The 25739-nt window shown below is 37.4% G+C and overlaps 1 protein-coding gene across 1 annotated transcript in view; it reads left to right on the forward strand.

The window, feature by feature from the left end:
- USH2A (usherin) overlaps positions 1-25739 on the forward strand; it is a 775536-nt gene that overhangs the window by 598107 nt on the left and 151690 nt on the right. The window contains exons 54-57 of the mRNA XM_059905730.1: positions 1005-1203; positions 12322-12429; positions 19166-19349; positions 20721-20878. Coding sequence (XP_059761713.1) covers positions 1005-1203; positions 12322-12429; positions 19166-19349; positions 20721-20878 — 649 coding nt within the window. The remainder of the gene's footprint in view (positions 1-1004; positions 1204-12321; positions 12430-19165; positions 19350-20720; positions 20879-25739) is intronic.

The following is a 25739-nucleotide window of genomic DNA, read 5'->3' on the forward strand; positions in this document are numbered from 1 at the left end:
TGGAGGAAACAATCAAACAAGGTAGGAGTAAAATAAGGAAAGAGCCATTTCACAGATGCCAAGCTAGTCAGAGGAGACCCAGTTTTCATATGGTTTAAACTTGAGAAGCGCAGCATCTTCACACACTGTGCAAGAAGCATCCAAGTAACACGTTCAGTCGCACGCATCAGCCGCAGCTCATGTGAGCTGCTTTTTATTCAGCAGACCCCAGAAGCATCTCTGAGTGCCCCACCAACTAGACAGAAGGCAGCTGATTGGCCCAATCAAAAGTTAGGGTACAAACGGTCCTAGAGCCATTCCGTGCTTTTTGCATAGTGGAGCTCCTGCCTACCAGATGCCAAAACAATTGGTGAAAAAGTGAAATCAGACTTCATTCTGTGAGAAAACAAAGGCAGCCAATTTTTGCCCAAAAATATATTTTGACAATATTGAGTAAATCACTGGTTGATTCTTTTTTTCTTCTCACTTGGTTCTCTTTCTAGAACATTGGTACAGACACTATAAAGTTATCCTGGGTATCATAGGAAGAGTACAGAAAAGGCTGCCCATTTATACTGTTCAAAGTGTATTATATGCAAGCAAGTTCAGATGTGGGTTTTGCTCCAAATTTACTGGTGCTTAAAATGTACAAAATCAGGCTGTTAAAATGCAAAGACACCGATGGGCCATATGGAAGAGAGTTATCAAGAGTTCTCTAGTAAGACAGTCTGCCAGCCAGCTTTTACTTGTTTAAACGGAGAGCTGCAGTCTGCCATCAAAATTGTTGTTGAACCCGTGGTGATAAATGGTAGTCGAAGACTTATAGGATATATTCAAGGTCAGATTTCATTGTTTGAATAGGATGCGAGAGAAAGAATTTAAAAAAAGAGGGACTGCTTCTCCAAGCCCTGCTAATGATATGCCAGGCCAGACAACAACATTTTAAAGCAAAAGTGACATTCTCATTGATCAGAATACCTAGTGTACTATTCCAAGAAATTGCTGTTTAATTCCTGTGTTTTCAGGTCGTTGCAGCTACAACCCAAGGAGTTCCACAAAGCATCCCTCCGCCGAGAGTCGCGGCCCCCAGTGCGGAGACTCTGCATGTGAGCTGGGATGTCCCTCCTAAGCCAAACGGTGTCATTAAAGAATACCAGCTCAGGCAGGTTGGGAAAGGTCTCATCTACACTGACACCGCTGACAGGCGGCAGCATACGGTCACAGGTGAAAAAAAAAAAGAGGAAAACGTACCGGAAGAGTCTGTCATTGTGGTTAGGGGGGCAAAGCCTCCCAGGGGTGTGCGTTTGATATATGAGGTCACTTCAGAAGGACGTGTTCTCTTGACATATGGTCAGGTCCCACTTATCCATGCTAATAGAAGAGCCCACACTGGCAGCAGTAAGCCACAACAGCAGATAACTTCAGAAATAATTTATAGTTGGCTTTGATATGCATTATGTGTAGGGTTTTTGCATCAGTATTAAGTTCTTTTTTTTCTTTTTCAGACAAACAGTAAGATGCATTTTCATTCCCCAAGGATATACTCATAGATAATGGTGCTAGGATAGCCGAGAATGTACTGGAAGGCAGGAGAGAAATCAGCCAGAGGCTAACAGTTGTCTACTGCGTGGGTAATTAATACACAGAATAGTTGATAGTTGACTGGTTGTGACAATTTGTTGTTATTATTAGTAACATTAATTAATAGTAATTGTATTATTTTTGTTGCTTATTATAACATTATGTATTATAATTAGCTTTAATAATATAATAATAGTACAGTATAATAGTATAGTGTCAGATAATTACTAGCGATGATTATAATAATAATTAACATGTTTTAGTCTGAATGTCTCTTCTGAAGGGAAACATCTTCTGACTCACCAAGTCTAGATCAGCTTTCCTGATACACCATCACATCACCTTGTTTTATGTTCACCACAGACCTTTCACTGCCTGACAGTGTTTGCTTTTTATTTGTCTCTTTATGTCCCCCTCCACTGGAACGTAAGCTCCAGGATCACAGAGACCGTCTCTACCTTGTTCAGTACTGTATCTTTAGCACCTAGAGCAATCCATGACATGTCAGTAAGTGCTAAATAAATGAGGAATAAGTGAATTTAATATGTGTCAAATACTGTCCTAAGCCCCTGACATTTACGATCTAATTTGATCCTCATCACAAACCTATGGGGCAGAGAGAATTATTACCCCCATTTGACAGAGAAGAATCTTTCAAGAGATTTAGTAACTTAGCTCATTATTTAGATCTACTGAATCATTCCAAACAGTTGTGTAAGTTTAGATTATGAGAACACAGAGAAGAGTTTACAAACTTTTACTTTTTCCCGATTGCCAGTAGTCTCTCTCCAAGGCCTCCTGAGTGAATGCCTTCCTTCCATTAGACCCTGTACTTTGCAGGGGGCAGTGATACCAGAGATAACGAAACTCACATAGAAGTGCAGAAAGGCCTGGAAAAGCATGCCTGATTTTTCCTTAGAGGAGGCACAGGCCTTGCTACACAGGTGGAAAAATAAATTCCACAGTTCCCTGACACACAAGCAAGCACTCGTGGACAGATGTCCGCTGTTTTCCAAAAGTGTCATAAGCCTACAGAAGGTGCTTAATGAATATTTGCGGACTAGCACATTGTGATCCTGATGTGAAGATCCCGAGCTAAGCCAAGGATAATGGGGATGGGGAAAGCCCTCATCCATTTAGATGATCAGATTTGTTCCTTAGATCCTGGTTCACTAAAAATGAAAATCATCACAAGCAATTGAAATGATGTTATTTTCCATAAAAAAAACTTACATGTATACGGTGCTTTATAATTTTAACAAACCATTTGCATTTTGACTCCTGTGATTCTCATCACATGCCTATAAGTGAGGGCCGTTTTTAATATCCACATTTGAAAGATGAAGGTGAAAACTGGCCTACTCGGGGTCCCCAAGGCATTCACTGCCTCATCTATAAGGAAATCAGAATACCATTTCATTACAAAAAAAAAAAAAATACATGTAGCCTGCTTGCTGTGTTCTAGATAGTATATTCAGTGCTTCAAAATAAGATTGCTGATCTTAAGAAGCTCCCAGTACTACTGACAAGTTAAGGAATAGCTTGTGTAATGATACACCAACAGAACTCCGTACAGAATGGAGTAGGAGAAATCAAAAGAATGACTGAGGATGGCCATGGAATGTTAATTACAGGGTTTTGAAAGCCAAGTTAAGGCCCATTAAGACTTTGTAGCAGTAAAGGTTTCACAATAAACTGGGATACAAGGATAAAGAATTCTCTTCTTACGGAATCCATCTACTCATCCAGCATGGGCTTTGAACTCTCGCCAGCTGTACTGGTTTGCATTTTTTAGAAAACCAGAATTTACGTGCCGACGGACCAAATTCAATGGTGAGGTTCAAACCAACAGGATTGATAGCCTCCTTAATTATAAAATAATTGCAAAGCTTTTTCTTTAAATACCTTCACTCTACCAGCTCTTCCTTTTATTATCATTTTTAATGGATATTTTCATGTCAGAGGATTTTATATGCATAACTTAATGGCAGCATTCCTCTTGTATTAGGATAAACATTTTAAAGTTTTTCTACCTAATTTTATTTTTTGTAAGATTATAAAGTGAAAAAATAATCTGTTAGAATTCATTTTAAACAGATTTAGAGAATACTTCACTTGAGCACTATAGCCCTAAAGAGCGATTTCTTTGTTAAATGAGGAAATAAACCTTCATTCAACAAAACCTTACCAAGTACGATATCCTAATACGCAGTTCCTATGGGACAGGAATGGTGCCTGGCATTAGAGGATCTAAAACCCAAGATCTGTGTAGTGTTCACACATTTTATCTGCCAGGGAAAATTCAGTTCCATGGTTAGCTGACTGATCAAATTCAGTAGGGAAGTATTTTATGATGAGAATGACTATTTTATTGAGTTCATGGAATGAACTAAAATAATGAAATTTATTTCACATTCCATCTCAAACATTTGATCCAAGAGCTGCCTGAACCCCCTGGAGATAAAGGTTTTGCTTTTCTCATCATTTCCAAAACCTTGGCATTCCCTAAGTTACAGTCGAACCCTGATGAAGCCATAGCTCTAGTCATCCAGGAGCCTGAGAATCTAGGTCCTTAGAAGTGACAGAAGGGAGAGTGGGCACCTAGCATCAGCCGCATTGTCTCCATGCTTATTTTTAATTACCTCAAAGCTTTAGAAACATGATCCCGTAAATGCTTTGTGGGAATAGTGGCAAATGCACTCATCATGTGAAATCCATAAATTGCTTATAATCCTCTCAAGATGTTAAAAAAAAAAAAAAAAAGCATTAAGTAATTGAAGACAGGAAGTCCTCAGTTAATTATTTAGAGGTGTTATCAATGCTCTAAGTAAACTGAAGCGTTTTCTGCTATCTCACCGAGCCCAATGCCATGGGGACCAAGGGGGAGCGGCCATCATCTTCTCATATTCGCTAATGCAAACAGCACGTGGCAGCTTGTCAATAAAAGACCTTTTCATATCATTTATTACTAAACATGCCCACGGTCCTGCACAGAGCAATCGGGATGTCAGTGACGGCATTGTTTTACTTGGGTTGCCACGTATGAAACCTGGGCCTCCTAATGTAGCCATCGGGGTAGAGGAGAGGAGGAAAGGATTAATGAAATAATTGGGGCCACCGAGAACAAAATGAATTAATCATGTCGTCTTTAGCAGCAGACATGATAAGAGCTTATGTGTCTCTTAACTCTGGGGGAAATGTTTTCCAAATAATTCATTAAAAGTTGCTTATCGTTTCATTGCACTTAAAGGGGAAGAGTCACCAGCATTAAGTCAGCAAGGAGAGAATAATTTGCCTTCCTTTCCCATCGTGTTAGAAGCTCATGAACACCTCCTGTGATAAAACAGCATAAATCCTAACAAGGCTAGTTGTAGCAGAAAATGTACTATTATTGCACTGAAACAGATATACTACCTACCACTTTTGAAAAAAAATAGGACATAGTTTGACCATCAATATCCCAAAATGTGGACATTTTTACATGAGGATTTTACATTTAAATAACTCTACCATATGCTCCCATCGTATGCTACACTTGGCTCTCATGGTATTTATGATACTTTATTGAATATCCTTTCTCTTTGTCTCTGTTCCTCAACCAGGAGTTAAAGCTCTTTAAGGACAGAGGCAACAGCTTCCTGTTTGCCACTGTGTCACCTATACTGTGATCTATCACAGAACCTAACATATATTAAGTTTTTGAAAATCTTTGTTGAATGAATAAATGTTGAATAGTAAACTAATATCTGAGTGACTAGATTCCATGTTGGTTGGATATAAAAATCACATTGTCAAACACAGCTAAATCTCAGCCAGGATGGGTGACAATTTGTGGGAACCAGTGCAAAATGAAAGCATGGGGCCCCTTGTTCAAAAATTATTAAGAATTTCAAGACGATGAGAATTGATTCAAGCACAGGACTCTTCTAAGCATGGGAGCTGGGGTGACTCAGCTTAGAGCATAGCTTGTGTGCCCATGAAGCCAGCCCTGGTCTCTGGCAATCTGGATTTATTGGCAGTATAATTCCTTTTTTTAATTTAATTTTTATTTTATATTAAAGTATAGTTGATTTACAATGCTGTGTTAGTTTCAGCTGTACAGCAAAGTGATTCAGTTATACATGTACATATATGCATTCTTTTTCAGATTCTTTTCCCTTATAAGTTATTACAGAATACTGAGTAGAGTTCCCTGTGCTCTACAGTAGGTCCTTGTTGATTATTTATTCTATATATAGTAGTGTGTATCTTTAACTGAAACAGATAGGATGAAAACTGGGATGGCCCTCGTGTCCTCAGAACAGCTTTGGGAGCCTCTGTTGTCATGTGTGATGCTCTAGGCTGCCTTTCCCCTACTACCGCCTGACCACTGACCGCCAAGCATCAGACCTGTGAGAGTAGATGGGAGAATTCATTTCTGAGGAAAACCTTGAGCCTAAATACTTGCAAAAATAATAGCACAACATCAACCACTATTTCCTCCTTTCTTTTACCATTCTTACATATATAATATTATAGCCAAAGAATAACAAGCAACAGCTGCCTAGACACCAATATTTAAAGGGAAAAAAAATTCCCCTGGAATCCCAGATATTTCAAGGTGCTTTGCCTGGGCAATCACTACTTCTGTTTAGTCATGACAGTTCTAGCCAACTCCCTTCCTCTGAGATGTATGTCCTTGTTGTGGATCATTTGAGCATCAGACTTTGCTGCCACCTGATGCCACATTCTGTTTCTAGAGAAGAAAATTTTGCTTGAAAATGTAGGGTAAAAGAGGCTTCAGTCTAGTACGACACCAAACTCCAAGGAAGAAAAATATTTATCAAAATAGTGTTACAAAAATCAAAAGCAAGGGTCTTTCCTTGGATTATCTTAATAATAGTCTTAATGTTAATATATTTGGAAAGAGAGTCTGCCAAAGAAGTAACACATTCAGGAAGTACTTCTTGGGATGAATCTGATCACTATTACATTGGGGAGAGGAACCAAATCTTTGGTCTAGAATTTCACACCAAATACAGAATTAAGAATGCAAATAAGCTTGTAGCAAGTAGTCAGAACTGAAAGCCGTGAAGTTATTTCACTGACATTTGCAAATGCAAGAGCCTCTTAGTTTTGATGTTTTGACGTCCGATTCATATGAGACATCAACTGAACTCCTATGTCAAAGCCTTGATACAAAAATGGACAGTGCTGATGGCTTCTCTCAAAGAGTCAAGAAATTGGCTTGACTAAGCAGCATGGGGAACTGCTGAGGTCGTGCTGGATGATACTATCAAGAAAAGGGGACTCTAGCATGTGAACTCCTGAAATACTTTACAATCAAATTTTGTAACACAAATCATAATTTAAATCGCCTTATATGTCTCTGAAGTGATTCCATGATGTCTTGGTGTACCAGTTTTGAACATCCAGATTTTCACGTGGAATGAGATTAATCTAAAATCGAACCCTGATGTAGTTCTATCATCACAGACAAGGTTGCCGGTAGATGCTGGAAATTCCTGGGAATCTCCATGAGCAGAGATCACTGTGGGGCGCAGTGAGATCCTGGAGGGGAATCACTTAGTGAGATCCCAGGCAGGTGGGAGCAAAAGGGAGCTCTTTTCAGCAGCAAGACTAGATGTGTGGTTCAGGTGGGCCAGGGCAAACATCCAGTTTGGGTGAACTGATGCCAGGACAGGTAAACTGCCCACAGGGTGGACAATACTTGGTAACCACCTAACAAAACTTTTTTGAAGTAACTCAGGTCTCTCAGCACTTGACCTAATTATTAACCAGGTTGACTGAGGAACTTGTGAAATTGTGAAATAGTCATTGGGAGTATTTGATAATCCTTCAGAAAATAACAGATGATACTTAGAATAACTGGATGAATGCTTTGACGTAGCACTAGCTATCTGAAATTGTAATGGACAAGAAAGCCTTTTCCTGACTAGCTGGAGATTAAAAATTAGAAACAAGCTGTTCTTTATAGAGTACATCCAATGAAACTTACATAGGTATGGGTTTTGTTTTCCAGATCATCTTTTTATGATCCATAGGCAGACTTTTTGAGGTCCCCTTTTAACACATACTTAGTCTTGAAAGGAATGTTACTTGAAAGCGTAATTGTAACGAGTTTGGTTATATAGTATGCCTCTTTCCTTTATAAGAGAACACGATTCCCTTTAGGGGAGTTCAGGTAATTTGCAGCCACAGTAATCTCCACTCCACTGAAATGTTAAATACTTGGCTTTTCTCCATGCATTTGTCTTTCTCGGTTCTACCCCCGCTATTCTTACTCTTTTAGTTCAATGCTGAGCAGTTGAATGATGTTTTCTTTTCTCTTTCTACTCTTTGACTTTAGGATTAAGTTACAGTCAGAACAGTTCCTTGGAGACATCTCTTTATTTCCCTCTTCTCATCCTGATCAATTCATGAGTAGTTTTCAATTGTTGTGCCTTTTCCATTGCCTGTTGCTAATAAGTCATATGTATCTCATTTTAAGGACTACCAATAGAGGCTTCCTTAAAATGACAGCAAATTCCAGTTGAAATGTGTTGATTTTATTGAGTTTTACAGAGTCATATATATATGAAAGGTCATCCAGTTCACGTAAGTCATCTATGCTTCCTGGCAGTCCATGCTTTCCTTACCGACTATTTGAACCAAGCCTACTAGTAATCCAACCCTCTAACAATAGGAAAAACACAACACCTAAGAAAGAAAATATAGAAAATAATGGATTCATCTATTGCCTTCCCTCAAGTTAAGCTATAGTCCAATTTAGCAGTCTATACTCCCATGCCTGCAGTTTAGAGATATGGAAACTGAGGCACCTAGAGGTCAGAAAACTGGCCCATGGTAGTAATTAATAGATAGGTAAGGATTAGACCCAAGAGTCTAACCTCAGACTCTGTTCTCCTAACAGCTATGCTGTAGTCCCTCAGTACATGAATTGTAGTCATATTCCAAATGAAAATATTTAAATACCTAGTCCCATATGAATTTTTTATATTACTGGAAGTGTCACTGGGCTTTGAGCTACCTATGTCATTTTCCTTATAAGCCTCAGAAGACTGATCCAACTGTTCTGGGTCACATTTCTCAGCCCAACTGCCCAGATTTGTATCCTGACCTCACCCTTTCTTATCTCTGTGATCATATTGAATATAGTTCCCTATGCTATACAGTAGGACCTTGTTGTTTATCTATTTTATGTATAGTAGTGTGTATCTATTCATCTCAAACTCCTAATTTATCCCTCTCCCACCCTTTTCCACTTTGGTAACCATAAATTTGTTGTCTATGTCTGTGAGTCTATTTCTGTCTTGTAAATAAGTTCAGTTGTACCCTTTTTTTAGATTCCACATATAAGTGATATCATATGATACTTGTCTTTCTCTGTCTGACTCACTTCACTTAGTATGATAATCTTCTGACTTCTTGACCAAGGCTTTCTACTCAACACTCAGTTCTACATCCTACCCACCACCCTTAATTCTAGTACTCCAATAGCTCCAAGAGATACATATTCCTCCACTAACTATGGCCCCATCCTCTGCTAGACCAACCCACACCACCAATTTAAACACCTGTAACAAACTCCTTGGTACACCTTCCTTGGTCTACCAAAAATCCCTCAAGGGCTAGTTGCTCCACTGTTGTACCATTTCCAAACATCTGTCTTCTAGTGTTCTGAGCTGTTTATAAAATGGATGGCACTCAACCCCCTCTGAAAAATTCTGTAAAGAAAAGACAATTTCTACTTTTTTAAAAAAGTATTTATTTATTTATTCATTTATTATTATTTATTTATGTATTTATTTTGGCTGTGCCAGGTCTTAGTTGCGGCACATGGGATCTACGTTGCGGCATGCAGGATCTTCAGTTGTGGCATGTGGGATCTTTAGTTGTGGCATGTGGGTTTCTTTGCAGCATGCATATGGGATCTAGTTCCTCGACCAGGAATCAAACCCGGGCCCCCTACATTGGGAGCACAGAGTCTTACCCACCGGACAACCAGGGAAGTCCCTCTACTTTTATGTACAGTAAATTTTCTTTTTAGCTACTGTCCTCACTGCAAATACCCTCAATCTTCTAATCAACCTTAGTACACCTCTGCAATGACATTTTCTTTTCCTTTCCTAAGACCCATCCTAAAATGTCCTTCCAAAGTCTGAAACCAGACCAACAAGAACACAAAATGAGAAACAGAATTGAGGCTTTTTTTTTTTTTTTTTTGGTTAGAATATGCTGGAGAAAAAAATCAAGTATTGCTTCACTTTTACTAGCCATACTTAAGTCTGACGTTCAGGAAAAAGATTTGGAAAATATTTATTGTTCATAAATTATATTAACTTTTTATATTATATTAGCAATATTCTGCAATTAAAGAAGAATCTCCTACTCAGTGAAATAGATACTGTGGGCAGGAGTCCCTATGGAATTATGAGGAAGGCCCTGTTTGGTCAAATCACACTTGTGATGGATACATGGACATCATCGCATCATAGCCCTGCCATCCTTACTGGGTACTTTTATGCCGTGGTCTTCCTTAAACAATATTTAACAAACATTGAATACATCAAATAGGCACTATTGGGAAAAAATGATTTAAATAAGAAACGCTCAGAGATACCATCCTTACTCTCAAAGGGCTTACATCCTAAGTGAGAAAGTAAGTTATTCAGATAAAATGGTGTCACAAGGGTCAAGACCCCTTTTTCACTAATGGAAATAAAGAAAGGGACATCGTCAGACTAAACCAGCCACTGCAGTCTCTGACCTTCATTCTTGAATATTTCCTTCCATTTTCTCTTGAGCGCTATATTCTATAACCTTTAGCCTTTTCCCATAAGCTTTTATCAAACACACAAGGCTTGGATATGGCTTAGATCTTTCATCATATTCTTCATCTGTAAATCAGGTAAATATCAAAATTATGTAAATCCTCCATAACAACCTAATGGAAGATTATAATCAAATAAGTATCCACATCTTGTCATTAAATTGATAAGGAAACACAAAGGGCTTTGAAGCTGAATCCTGGAGCTGCTCCAGCTACAGAACATTATGGCTTTAGCAGAGAACCCAGACTACTGCTTCAATTCTAAAAGAAGTTAATTAATTTTTAATTAATTAATTAGTTTTTTAAATTAATTAATCAATTAATTTTTTCATTCACTTAACAAGCACCTACTTTGTGCCTGTCACCATTCAAAGGATACAGTTGTTGCCAAAACAAAGTCCTTGCTCTTTTTGAGCTTACATCATGGAGGTGGAGACAAACAATAGATAAACAGACATATAATCAAACATCAGATAATGTTGAAGGCTATGAAAGAAGAAAGTAATTTGAGAGGATAAAAAGTGCTGGTTATGGTGTGTAGATAGAGTGGTCAAAATCTTTTAAAATGTAGCATTTGAGCAGATCTGCATAAAGTGACAGAGTGACTTTATAAATGTCTCTGGAGGAAGAGTCACCTCACCAAAAGAACAAAATATGTGAAAATGTAGTTCTAAATTCATGAAAAAATAAGTATAGTAATTATTGGATCCATGTTATAACTTAGCCCAATATTTGACATTAGAGATTAAGTCCTATTCTTTTTTTAAGAAAATATTTGTAAAGCATTGTTTGAGTTTTCCCAAGAATCAAGGCAAGAAATGTTAGTCTCTATGTATCCTTGTTGAATGCTGCTGAGTCTTAAGGTTGCTTCTGCTAAAATAAAGTACTTCTCTAAGTAACCCATCCCATCTGCTTAACAGCCTTAGAAGCTAGATGCAATGGTTCCCCATTTTACAGATCAGTAGATGAGAGCAAAGTGAAGCTAAGTAACTTGTCCAGGGTCACTGGCCACAGAGCAGTGAAGTCTGACAATACGTAACGTCTATTGTAAATGGATTGCCATTCTTTTTTCCCCTGAGAATTTATTGAGCAATTATTGTGCTACATCATACATCATACATCTGAATACAAAAGAAGTAATAAGCACTATCCCTTCATCAAAGTATATTTAATCTACATGTAAAGACAAAAGCAACATACCCCCCAAAAAACTACAGAAGTAAGTGTAAGATGGTACAGTATGGGAACATATGGTGAAGAAATGCAAAGTTTAAAAAAAAAGGGTTAGTTGGTGTTAATATGAGCTGAATATGGCTTGGAGCTAAAAAATGTTGACTCTAACCTTCTTTTTACTTTTTTTCTGCCCCTGTTTATATAAGAAGCAGTTGAAGAAACTGGGGTGGTTAGCCTAGAGAAGAGAAAAGTCAGGGGGGATTTGATAACTGTCTACAAATATTTGAAGAACTGTCATGTGGAAAAGAAATTAGATTTGTTCTATAAGTCCCTAGGGGGTGGAAGTGATAGAAAGAGTTCACCACAATATAAGGAAGTACTTTCAAACCAAATAGAGAACTCTAGAGCTCTCTAAAAATAGAGTGGGCTGTTTGGGAGATGGACTACTTCGATCCCCTAGCCAGGGGAGCCTCTTCAATGACACCTTGTACAGGGGAATCAAGGGTAAGATGGATGGATGGATGACATGAATTTTCAGATCTCTTCGAAGGCTGAGAATTTATTATTTTACCAGTGAGAAATGAAATTTCTATTAATACTGAGCTGCTTATGAAGTTCCTCTCTCCCTTAGAGAGTGTTTTCTGCTCTTAAAATTTTTGGATATCATATCTACAGCTCTGCATGTGACTGCTCATGCTTACCTGATAATAAATAATCCTCTCAAGAGGTACTTGATTTCTTTTTGCTCTTTCTAGGTCTCCAGCCATACACCAACTACAGCTTCACACTTAGAGCTTGTACATCTGCTGGATGCACTTCAAGTGAGCCTTTTCTAGGTCAGACTCTGCAGGCAGCCCCTCAAGGTAATTAAAAAATACCCATGACTGGGGAGAAGAAGTTTTCATATGGTATTTTGATGTGAACTCTATAAACTCTTTCATAACAAACAAAGAAGAAGGAATAAAGTCTATAAGTACAAAATTAAATAATATTGTAGGTGCCTATTTTTCAAATTTAAACTATAAGCTTCCCAAGGCAGTTTGCCTTCAATTCCTTAAACCTTTTAGATATGGTTTTACATGGAAAAACACTATTATCTACTTGGATATGAAATTCCTCCAAAAATCAAGTATTAAATATTCCCAGAGCAGCTAAAATATAACAAGCACCATGCTCCCTATTGAAGCTGATTAAAATATTCACTGCCCTCAAGAACTTACAGTCAAATAGAAGTGATAGGACAAGTGCCCAAATCTGTATGAAGAGAGAGAATCTTAAAGGTGATGTTAAGAAAGAATAAATGAACAGAATGCTCAGGTTAATCTATGAAGGGAGAAATTATAACCCATCACGGGCATCAAGAAAGATTTTAGGGAGCAGATGCCTTCTGAGATGGACCACAAGGAACAAGGATTTTGACAAATGAATGGTAGGAGGAGAAATACACAGCTTGAGGGAATGTAAAGTGGGACCATCACCTTGGAGATCAAACTGGTGATGTCTATTAAACATAAAATGTTTCCCCATGACACAGCAGTTTCAATTTCATTATCTATGCCAGAAAATGACACTTCCACAACTGCACAAGGAGGCATGCACCAGGATGTTTATTGAAGCCTTTTCTGTCATTTGTTTAATGGCAAAATACTGGAAGCAATTGAAATGTCTTTGAGTGGGGGAATTGCTAATTAAATTCAGGTATATTCACATTATGGAATTCCATGCATCAGTTTAAAGGAATGAGATGATCCACACATATAAAATAGAAGTTATAGAACTACATTCATGTGTGGTATCTTTATGTATAAAACAACACATAGAAAATGATACTCATTTCTATAGGTAAATAAATAAATGCATAGGAAAGATTCTGGCAGCATACACACCCAAATAATAACAACGGTCTGTGCGTTAGGAACTGGGATGGGTAGTATCATTTACTTGTGGGAGAAAAATGTGTGCAGAAGCTTGGGCTAGTGATCAACTAATTATTTTGTTAATCTCTACTATCTGCCTGTTTTCCATGTGGGGAAACAGAGGCATAACTAAGTTTCTGAACAGAAATATAATGTTAATGATCATCAGACAGTCCTGAACTACTTTTCCATTACTCTTCTAATGAAGGGGTTGTTGTACCTCAGAATATTAGACCTGAACTTCCTACCAGTAAATGGGGAATAAAATGGAAAATTCCACATATGGGGCATATGGCTCCTCACCAGGAATTCACTAATGATGTTTTCTATATAAAGAATGTTTCATGTCAAAAAGCTTAGTGTTCCTTTGAAAGGAAGAAACCAGCAGTGGATTTTTTGGAAAGGTAAACTGTCAAATGGATACTTTGATGATAATGGATCATTTCTAAAGGATCTATCAACCAGTTTTGGCTGAAACTCAGCCAGATGAAAGAGCAGGGTCTCTCCAGTTTACTCATCCAATCCGTATATTTAAATTCTTAGGAAATATGCATCTCTATTCTCACTTTGTCCAAAAAAAAAGATTTCTTGAAAGAGCTCAGATGTCATGACTTAAACATTATAGCTTTCAACAGTGCTGGGGAGTATAAGATGAGAAATGTTTTACTTGATTTCTGTTTTTAACTTTATGCACCTTTACTTTAACACAAATAACTGTGCAAAGGAACAATAAACTAAATGAGCTTTCCTCTGCAGAACAAACATGCTTTCCGGCTGTGTAAGTGCCAATTGTGAATAACTTGTATGAGAAATAAATGTAGTCTGAGTGCTTAACTTGGAGGTTGTGAGGGAACAAATCAGCAGTAACATTAAGTTGTGTTGTTTTGCTAAAGTGGAAATAAACATATAATATCATTTTAAATTAATAACCCAAATATAACTAATTTTAAAAGGTCTAGTTGAGTGAATCAGCCATAGTTTGAAGGTCTAACATTTGGGTGTCTAAGTGGATATGGAGAGAATTAAAAGAAGCATTTGTTCCTAGCTACCCTGAGAGCTCCTCATTTCTTTCATTTTCAATCTAAAAAAAAACAAACAAACAAAAAAACAAAGCACATTATGACCCCATTGGTAAGTTGGACCTAATTCTCTCCGATTTTAACCTACTAGAAAAATGGCGTTCCCATAGTCAAATAGTGGGAAGAGCTTGAACTGGATTATTGCTCTCTTTTCAGGATTGCTGCCATACCAGCAAGCTCTCATTCATTTTTAGAGTTCAAGCATGCAAAATTGCAGGCATGTTTTCCTCTAGCATTGATAATATGAAAAAGCAAAAGGAAAAGAAGACCAGTCTTTTTCAGTTTCATTCCAGATTCCTCTTCCTCTGCCCTTCTTTTATCTGTTGATGCTCTCCCTTGGAATTCTCCAGTACTAGCTGGAATTCCTAATGAAGGTGGAGAGCTCCCAAATTCTAGAGCTTTCACAAAGCCTACACTCACAAATTTAAGGCCTGTCTATCTATCAGTCTACAAGATGTTTATATTTAAGTGTTTTACAAATATTTCAACCTCAGTATTTCAATGTTTAAAATCGCTCTCCCCACTAACTTTCTTTTCTTCCCTTTTCCCTCTCTCAAATACCACCATCTAATCATCTAAGCCCCCAAACCGACATTCTTAATGCTTCTCTTTTCCTTAGGTTATAGTAGGCAATTCTTCATAAAGTTTTATTAATTTTAAATCTTAAGGATTTTTAAAATTTTGTTCTTCCTTTCCATCCCTTCTGTCATTGCCTTCGTTCAGACACCTACAACTTCTCCAGAGCCTCCTAACTAGTCTCCCTGCCTCTAGCCATTTCTCCTCTTTCTCAAATCACCATCCCAATTCTTTTTCCAGTTTTGCCAAAATAGGCGTATCTCACATTAATTACCTCCATAAAAATCCCATTTCTTTCCAGGAGGAAAGAAATCCACATCTTCTTAGTAAATCAAATTAGACCCCTCAAGTTTTAACTTCTGCCAGTCTGGCGAGTCTTTTGGTCTTTCCCATATGCAATTTAATGTACCAGTCATGCCGATATACTTGAACTTCTACCATGCTTTCCCTATCTCTAGGACTTCGTGTGGGTTTCCCTCAGCCTAGATACCCTTCCCTACATCCTCACTCAGCTAACTCCCATTTTTTCAAAATTTGGCTCAGATGTCTCCCACTGTGAAAATCTCCTCTGACCCCATCCCCTTCCCATCCATCCCCATTTCACTCCCAGCCTGTTTTAGGAACCATGGCTAAGTGCTCTAATAGCACACTAAGCTTCCTTTTCTTAAAGCACTTGTCAAACTGGACTATAAATTGTTATTTACCCATTTTTATTCATCATGATACTATAGGTTCCTTGGAGGATAAAGACTATATATCTTTATCCCCACATTCACAGTGCCCAACATAGAAAATGACTAAGTTGAGTAGAATGTTGAGTCAACAAATGAACAAACAATAAATGGTCCAGAAGTCAATGCACTTCTGACATCAGCCAATACAAAACTGGTTTCTTTGATTAACTTCCAAGGGAAAGCCAATCCACAAAAAATGTTGGGATTTTTGACTTGGAATTTGTAGGGACATAAGAAATGGGTAATACTGCATGACACTCAAGACAAAGTTAAAACAAATCCAGTAGACATGTTCCTTATTTAGTAGCTATTATGTCAAGAGACCCACCAAGGTGTTCTTCTGACCTTTCCCTCTTACACCTCTCAGCTAGTTTACCTGCTCCCCACCCCACTTCTAGATGATTTCCCTCATGACCATCCATTTCCTTCCCTTGAACAGCCTCAGTTCTGCCCTTCAATTATGTAGTATAGGTTTTCTGATGTCACTGAGACCCAGGCTCAGCGAGGGAGGTAGATTCTTCGCCTGGGACTTACTAAGACCTCTCACCAAAGGCGGGTCTTATCCTATCAAAGATTTCTTGCAGCTGCCAAGATAAGAGAGTCTCCATAACATTATGCAAGTGAAAACACAGCACTTATTAGTTTTTTACACATTCCAATTTCATCTTATAAATCAAACCAACGGACACAGGGTTATTGCCAACATGAACAGAGCTTTCACCAGCTTATCTAAATATAAAACTCAACTTTTATTTAAAACACAAAGCAACCCCAAAATGTGCCTTCATTTTATCTCATTAACTCCTGCATTTCCACAGACTGCATTGACTGATTCAAAGCAGAAACTAAGCAGTAGCCTTTCTAGCACCTTGGTGATTTTTAATACATCCTTCAAGGTAAGGAAGACAGGACTGCAGGAAGCAGATTATGAACTACAGCCTTATACTTTATCTTTTAAATCAACAAACTAATATCACGTTTAAATCAGAACTCTAATTAGCTGGGTGAGTCATCCAGCAGCTGTTGGCAGAGAGACCCAAACATAAATGTATATTATGATTTGTGGATTTGTTCAAGTGCCTAACATAGGGTGAGCTTTCAGAACAAAATGAACTACTCTCTTCTCAGGAGTAAGCTGTTCTTTAGAAAATCAGTAAGTTTGAGCCATTTTTAAATCGATCTTGATTCTTTCAGAATGTTGCTAAGTAAATAGCATTTGAATGTCCTTTTCTTATAAAAGTGTTGAAATCTTACCCTTTCCTGAGTAACTTACACAGGAGGTACAATCAACCAAAAACTATTGATTATTGAGAACCTAATATTGAAATGAGTTTTTAAAAGCTGAAGAAGAGAGTTACATTGTCTATTCAGAGCATGCCCAGATGACAACATGAAAATCTTTCTCATCACTAGGTTCTCCATCAATACATTTTTACATTGATAAGACTACTTAAATATTTGACCTTGAATTACAGTTATTTGTGTACACATTTTATCTTTTATACAGAGGGTATAAACTCCTTGTAAGAATGAGCCATATCTTAGTCGCATTTGTATTCCATAGAATACTTAACATAGTAATTTGCGGGACATATATTTACAACAAAATTATTCAATATTTATGAGGCATTGTGCTATCCATAAAGATATATGGACTACTAATACAGAGTAGACCCCTGCCCTCATGGAGCTAACTTCGTATTAAAAGCAGGAGAAGGAAATAGACCACACAGTCATAAAAACAAAATATAATGATGATATCAAAGAAAGAGGATGATTATGATGTTATGAGCATTGAGAGGAAAATAGAAAAGGGCATATGATAGAGAGGAACAAGGATCACTTTAGATAGGGTTAAAGTTATAGTTAGGGAATAGTGGTCAATAAGACCTCCCTGATAAGGTGATATTTACATGGGTCACTGAAATCTGAGAATGAAATACACAATTGTCATGGTGTCATGAACCAAAATGTTCCAGTGAGAGGGAATGGAAGTGCAAAAGCTCAGAGGTGAGAAAGAACTTGAAACATTCTGAGACTGGAAAAGAGTCTGATGTGGCTGGAGCTTCATGAGTGATGGAGAGAATGGTGCCAGGTAGTCCAGAGCTAGAAAAATGTAGGGCCATACAGGTTATCATAAGGAATTGGAATTATACTATATGAATAATTTCAAAAGGGCTGTATATTTTATGAATATTATACTAGGTTACATATATACTTTATATGCTTTTATAAGGATTACAGTGATATAGAGAATGACAAGATTTAAAACACAGACACTAGTTTAGAGGCTATCACAGGAGTCCATGAGAGGGAGAAATGTAGTTTGGATCAGGAGAGGTAAAAATATAAGGGCTATGCACATTCAGGGTAGAATCTGCAGGACTCGATGATAGATTATATATTTAGGGGTGAGAAAAGAGCCTCAGGGATAATTTTTGTGTGTTTTGCACAAGAAAATGAATAGTTGGATAAGATTTGGAGACAAATAGATTGTAGACCAGAAAACCAAGAGTTCTGTTTTAAATGTTTTAGGTTTTTGATATGTTATTAGTCATCTAAATGGAGGTAGGCAAGTAGAGAGTGGAACTCATGTGTCTGAAGCTCAGGAGAGAGTGTTAGTATAGCGATATGCATCGGGCAGTGTTCAACATAGAGATAATGTTTAAAACTGAGACTAAATGGAGATCAACTACAAAGACACTGTTGCCAAAGAAGAGGAGAGGAAAGGAGAAGAAGGGAGGGAAGGGTAGAGGAGAGAGCCTAGTTCTCCGAGGCACTACCTCATTTTGAGGTCCAGGAAGGGAAGAGAAGCCAGTAAATGAGGCTGGAAGAAGTAGCCAGAGAGAAAGGAAAAAAGAAGCACAGCATGTAATGTCAGAGAGGCACAGGCAAAGTATGCTGGTTCATCGAATTTGATAATTCAGGCAAATACTAGACTATGATTCCAAGTAAGTAGGCATCAAATTTGAAAATTCCTGGATATTTTCTTAGGTCTTGATTACACTCAGGATAACAGCCAAGACAGAGAAAGTTTCCACCACTAGTTGTCTGGCATTCATTTTCTAAAGGCAATTCAAAAATAATAATAATTAAAGCATTAAAAAAAATTTATATATTTATACCCAATTATATACTTTACCTCCAAAACAAATAAAATGTATTTTTGTTGCTCACCATGAGATTTGTTTATCAACAGATAAAAATACCATAGCATGTGGAGTGATGGTGTGACTTTTGATACGGTGCTTACTTTATCCTAGCAATAAAACTTCATTGTGTTATTTTTGCCAGGAGTTTGGGTGACACCTCGACACATTATCATCAATTCTACAACAGTGGAATTATATTGGAGTCTGCCAGAAAAGCCCAATGGCCTCATTTCTCAATATCAGTTGAGTCGTAATGGAAGCTTGGTTTTCCTGGGTGGCAGTGAGGAGCAGAATTTCACTGATAAAAACCTGGAGCCCAACAGCAGGTAAACTAAAAGAAAACTTTACCAATCATACAGTGAGAATTATGGATTTATTAGGGTTGAGAAAGAGGCCATCTCCAACTGAAACAATATTAAATTAATTGGTTAATTAATCTCCTCATATATTAGCCATTCCATAGCTGATGAAATCTCTTAATCCATTTCAGATGTTGAAGACCCAAACACTAGCTCATTACACTAGTCTTCAGAGGACATGAAATTCCTTAAAAATGTAAACAGTTAGTCTTTTATTTGACATGAGAATTTTTTAGTATATGAAATACACAAAGTATTAAATTTTAAGAATTATCAAATGATCTTCAAAATCATGCATCCCTAAACTAGCAAGAAAAGAGATTTAAAGAGGTTTGTTTTACATCAACAACCTTTACTTCTGGGATAATGTTTTCTCTACTTGCTATACTATGTATAGACAGGAGTGGTTTGAGGGGGAAAAGTTCCACATATTTGCAATTCAGTCCCATTCATTTCTCAGCAGAGATCAAATATATCTTAGATCAACAGATGTTTTCTTACAGAGAGTAGAGATCAATTTAGTTTTATTGTAGAGAGTAGCAGATCAATTTAGAAACATCTTTCTCTAAACATATTTCCTTGAACTCTAACCCATTTAAAACTGGAGAAGATTCATTTGAATCCTCCACAGTCCACCAGCACACTCCAAGACTTTCCTGAAATCTTTAAGAAAAGCAATGAATTACTCGACGGTTAAAAATAAAATGGGGAGACTTCCCTGGTGGCGCAGTGGTTAAGAATCCACCTGCCAATGCAGGGGACACGGGTTCGAGCCCTGGTCCGGGAAGATCCCACATGCCACAGAGCAACTAAGCCCATGCGCCACAACTAATGAGCCTGTGCTCTAGAGCCCTCGAGCTGCAACTACTGAGCCTGCGTACCACAACTGCTGAACCCCGTGTGCCTAGAGCCCATGCTCTGCAACAGGATAAGCCACTGAAGTGAGAAGCCCGTGCACCGCAACGAAGAGTAGAAGAGTAGCCCCTGCTCACCACAACTAGAGAAAAGCCCACGCACAGCAACAAACACCCAACGCAGCCAAAACTTAATTAATTAATTAATTAAAATAATAAATTTACATTTAAAAATGCCCATATTTTAAAAAAATAAAAAATAAAATAAAATAAAATAGGAAAGTGTCCGAAATAGTGATGTCCTGGAGAGAATGTTCCCTGTGCTAGAAAAACTATAAGGTCTATGGTAAAGTCTCTGGATGGGGAACAAAGAATTTGCAATTTGTCACAAATTTAGAACAAAGCAATAGATAGAAACGCCAGCAATCACTGTCCAATTATCTTGTGCATTGCCTTATCACAATTCTTTCTTTTTTAAATATAGGTACATTTATAAGCTGGAAGCTACTACTGGAGGTGGCAGCAGTCCCAGTAATGAGTACATTATACAGACACCTATATTAACACCAGAAGAAATCCGGCCTCCATATAACATCACAGTAATTGGACCTGATTCCATATATGTAGCTTGGACCCCACCAGGTAAGAAATAAAACCTCTCTGTGTGTGTGTGCGCACGCGCGCATATGCGCATGTGTACATAAAACATTTCAGAGGAAATTAATTGGAGGTAGGACTGGAAATGTGAATTTAGTAAATTTAGTAAATCAGAAGGACATATTCTGTAGGTGTGTAGATAAAGATATATAGATACCTAGATATATACTTTTCTATCAAAGCAACACTTTCTTTCAAGTACCAGAGCCTAAAAATCTCTTTTCTTATTCATACATATGCAAGGTAAGTCACATAGGTCTGAACTACCTTGAGCATCCATTTCTACAGGATTCCCTAGATTGAATCATTGGCATTATATTATAGTAGTGAATGGAGAATTCAGGAAGAAACTAGACCACTCCACCCATGTCTCTTGAGTTGTGACCAGTTATATAGTAGCTGAATTTTACCTCTCTAAGCTGTGTAACCTCCATCAAACCACTGAGTCACTAGTAGGTTGCTTTTGTGGTTTAGTGCAATATTATATTTGGAATATAATCATCATCCTCAGGTAAAACTCTGATTGCATTAACACTGTGGATTAAGGATTAGAGTGAAATCTGCTTGCGCTGTCTTTTAACATGAGGGATATTTGGAAGTTTTGTTTCAGTAAAATTTAAAACTGATTAAGGTGTTAAATAAACTTCAAAGATATGTGAGTTTATTTTTAATATCTAGTCTTAACATGAAATTGAAACATGAAATTAACACAAACCCATATTGTCCCCATCAGATTAAGTTTAGCCACATTTCAACATGGTACTGAAAATAATTGGTTAACAGTCATTTGGGCTATCAACAGATCCATTCCATAAAATAATTAACAGACATATTTTGCATTGAATTGAACACATAACTTAGTCAAAACATGTAATTTAGGCATAAAGATAACATAAAGGCATAATATTGGGTTGGCCAAAAAGTTTGTCCGGGTTTTTCTGTAAGATGGTATGGAAAAACCTGAACGAACTTTTTGGCCAACCCAGTATATAAAACTTAAATTCTCATGAACCAACATCCTTCTGATGTCATAATCTCAGATCAAAGAAAAAAGGATCTTTTGGGGGACAAATTTGCAGGAGAAAATCTCTGAAGAGCTTTCTAAGCAAAGAAAAACTTAAGTTGCTCTAAGATATCAAGTATAAATTATTTCATCCACCTTTGTATTAAAATGAACATACAACATATTAAATTAAACAAAACACAAAAGAATAATCAATAGCGCCGGTATGTGTCATAAAGTGCTATAATCCGGATCTCAGTTTTAGAAGCATAGCTATTCTTGAACTCTGCTCTTAATTTTAACAGAGGAATAAATACAAATCTCCTGCTGTGAAAAATATACAAACTTACATATCCTTTTATGGAATTGATTTCTACCTTCATGGAAGAGCGTGGCCAACTTGCAGCCTTTTAGCATATTTCTCCTTGGCATTCTTATAGTACCGTGGTATTTTTGCTCCACAAAGTAAAATGAGGCATCACAGAGCCAGCCTGAGGCCAGATTCAGACTATTGGCTGGAGACTTCTCAGATTCAGTGCAGGGTCTTTTACCATCCAAGTTCTCAAAGAGCAATAAAGAAAATCCAGGGTGCTATGCAAAGTTGATGATTTTCTAGCCAAGTGACCAGGAAGTTTCATGGTTTATCACAGGGGTCCCCAACCTTTCTGGCACCAGGGACCGGTTTCGTGGAAGACAGTTTTTCCACGGATGGGGTGGGGGATGGTTCAGGCGGTAATGTGAGCTCTGGGGAGCGATGGGGAGCGGCAGATGAAGCTTCGCTCACTCTCCCGCTGCTCACCTCCTGCTGTGCAGCCCGGTTCCTAATAGGCCACAGACCAGTACCATCTGCAGCCTGGGGTTTGGGGACCCCTGGTTTATCAAATTACATGTCATTTTCATATTATTACACACCTAAATTGTCATTGCTAATCTGAAGACTTCATACTCAGTAAGGATTTGAAAACATGTTTCTTTTTTTAAAAATTTTTTATTGGAGTATAGTTGATACAGTGTTATCAACTATAACAATGTTGTGTTAGTTTTAGGTGTACAGCAAAGTGAATCAGTTATACATATACATATATCCACTATTTTTTAGATTCTTTTCCCGTGTAGGTCATACAGAGTATTGAGTAGAGTTCCCTGTGCTATGCAGTAGGTTCTTATTAGTTATCTATTTTATATATAGTAGTGTGTATGTCAATCCCAGTCTCCCAATTTATCCCTCCCCCACCCTTTCCCCATAAGTTTGTTTTCTATATAAGTTTGTTTTCTACATCTGTAACCATAAGTTTGTTTTCTACATCTGTGACTCTATTTCTGTTTTGTAAATAAGTTCGTTTGTATCATTTTTTTATATTCCACATACAAGCAATATCATATATTTGTGCCAGCTATTAGCTGACTTTAAATAAGTCAGTTTCTTTGAGTCTCAGTTATCTCCATCTGTAAAATGGAGACAATGATAGTACCTACATGTAGGGTTGTTGTAAACATTAAATGAGATAATTTATATAGTTGGTATATATTATCTGGTCTGTATAATATTCTATAGGTAGTGATAATTTTCGGATAATTATTTTTATCTTTAATTATTCATTTTAAACATGTATTTGCAAAAAATGAAACCATTTCCTCTAAGATCAAGAACAAAACAAGGTTGTCCACTCTCACCACTATTATTCAACATAGTTTTGGAAGTTTTAGCCACAGCAATCAGAGAAGAAAAAGAAATAAAAGGAATCCAAATTGGAAAAGAAGAAATAAAGCTGTCACTGTTTGCAGATGACATGATACTATACATAGAGAATCCTAAAGATGCTACCAGAAAACTACTAGAGCTAATCAATGAATTTGGTAAAGTAGCAGGATACAAAATTAATGCACAGAAATCTCTTGCATTCCTATACACTAATGATGAAAAATCTGAAAGAGAAATTAAGGAAACACTCCCATTTACCACTGCAACAGAAAGAATAAAATACCTAGGAATAAACCTACCTAAGGAGACAAAAGACCTGTATGTAGAAAACTATAAGACACTGATGAAAGAAATTAAAGATGATACAAACAGATGGGGAGATATACCATGCTCTTCGATTGGAAGAATCAATATTGTGAAAATGACTGTACTACCCAAAGCAATCTACAGATTCAGTGCAATCCCTATCAAACTACCAATGGCATTTTTTCACAGAACAAGAGCAAAAAATTTCACAATTTATATGGGAACACAAAAGACCACGAATAGCCAAAGCAATCCTGAGAAAGAAAAACGGAGCTGGAAGAATCAGGCTCCCTGACTTCAGACTATACTACAAAGCTATGGTAATCAAGACAGTATGGTACTGGCACAAAAACAGATATATAGATCAATGGTACAAGACAAAATGCCCAGAGATAAACCCACGCACATATGGGCACCTAATTTACGACAAAGGAGGCAAGAACATACAATGGAGAAAAGACAGCCTCTTCAATAAGTGGTGCTGGGAAAACTGGACAGCTACATGTAAAAGAATGAAATTAGAACACTCCCTAACAACATACACAAAAATAAACTCAAAATGGATTAAAGACCTAAATGTAAGGCCAGACACTATCAAACTCTTAGAGGAAAACATAGGCAGAACACTCTATGACATAAATCACAGCAAGATCCTTTTTGACCCAGCTCCTAGAGAAATGGAAATAAAAACAAAAATAAACAAATGGGACCTAATGAAACTTTAAAACTTTTGCACAGCAAAGGAAACCATAAACAAGACAAAAAGACAACCCTCAAAATTAGAGAAAATATTTGCAAATGAATCAACTGACAAAGGATTAGTCTCCAAAATTTACAAGCAGCTCGTGCAGCTCAACATCTAAAAAAACCAAACAACCCAATCCAAAAATGGGCAGAAGACCTAAATAGACATTTCTCCAAAGAAGATACACAGATTGCCAACAAACACATGAAAGGATGCTCAACATCACTAATCATTAGAGAAATGCAAATCAGAACTACAGTGAGGTATCACCTCACACCAGTCAGAATGGCCATCATCAAAAAATCTAGAAACAATAAATGCTGGAGAGGGTGTGGAGAAAAGGGAACCCTCTTGCACTGTTGGTGGGAATGTAAGTTGATACAGCCACTATGGAGAACAGTATGGAAGTTCCTTAAAAACTAAAAATAGAACTACCATACGACCCAGCAATCCAACTACTGGGCATATACCCTGAGAAAACCATAATTCAAAGTTGTCATGTACCACAATGTTCATTGCAGCTCTATTTACAATAGCCAGGACATGGAAGCAACCTAAGTGTCCATCGACAGAAGAATGGATAAAGAAGATGTGGCACATATATACAATGGAATATTAGCCATAAAAAGAAATGAAACAGTTATTTGTAGTGAGGTGGATGGACCTAGAGACTGTCATACAGAGTGAAGTAAGTCAGAAAGAGAAAAACAAATACCGTATGCTAACACATATATATGGAATCTAAAAAAAAAAAAAAAAAAAAAAAAAATGGTTCTGAAGAACCTAGGGGTAGGACAGGAATAAAGACATAGATGTAGGGAATGGACTTGAGGACACAGAGGCGGGGAAGCGTAAGCTGGGATGAAGTGAGAGAGTGTCATGGACATATATACACTACCAAATGTAAAATAGATAGCTAGTGGGAAGCAGCCACATAGCACAGGGAGATCAGCTTGATTCTTTGTGTCCAATTAGAGGGGTGGGATAGGGAGGGTTCGAGGGAGACAAAAGAGGGAGGAGATATGGGCATATATGCATATGTATAGCTGATTCACTTTGTTATAAAGCACAAAGTAACACACCATTGTAA

This window comes from Balaenoptera ricei, chromosome 1 (assembly GCF_028023285.1).
Source record: "Balaenoptera ricei isolate mBalRic1 chromosome 1, mBalRic1.hap2, whole genome shotgun sequence".
In the NCBI taxonomy this organism is placed as follows: Eukaryota; Metazoa; Chordata; class Mammalia; order Artiodactyla; family Balaenopteridae; genus Balaenoptera; species Balaenoptera ricei.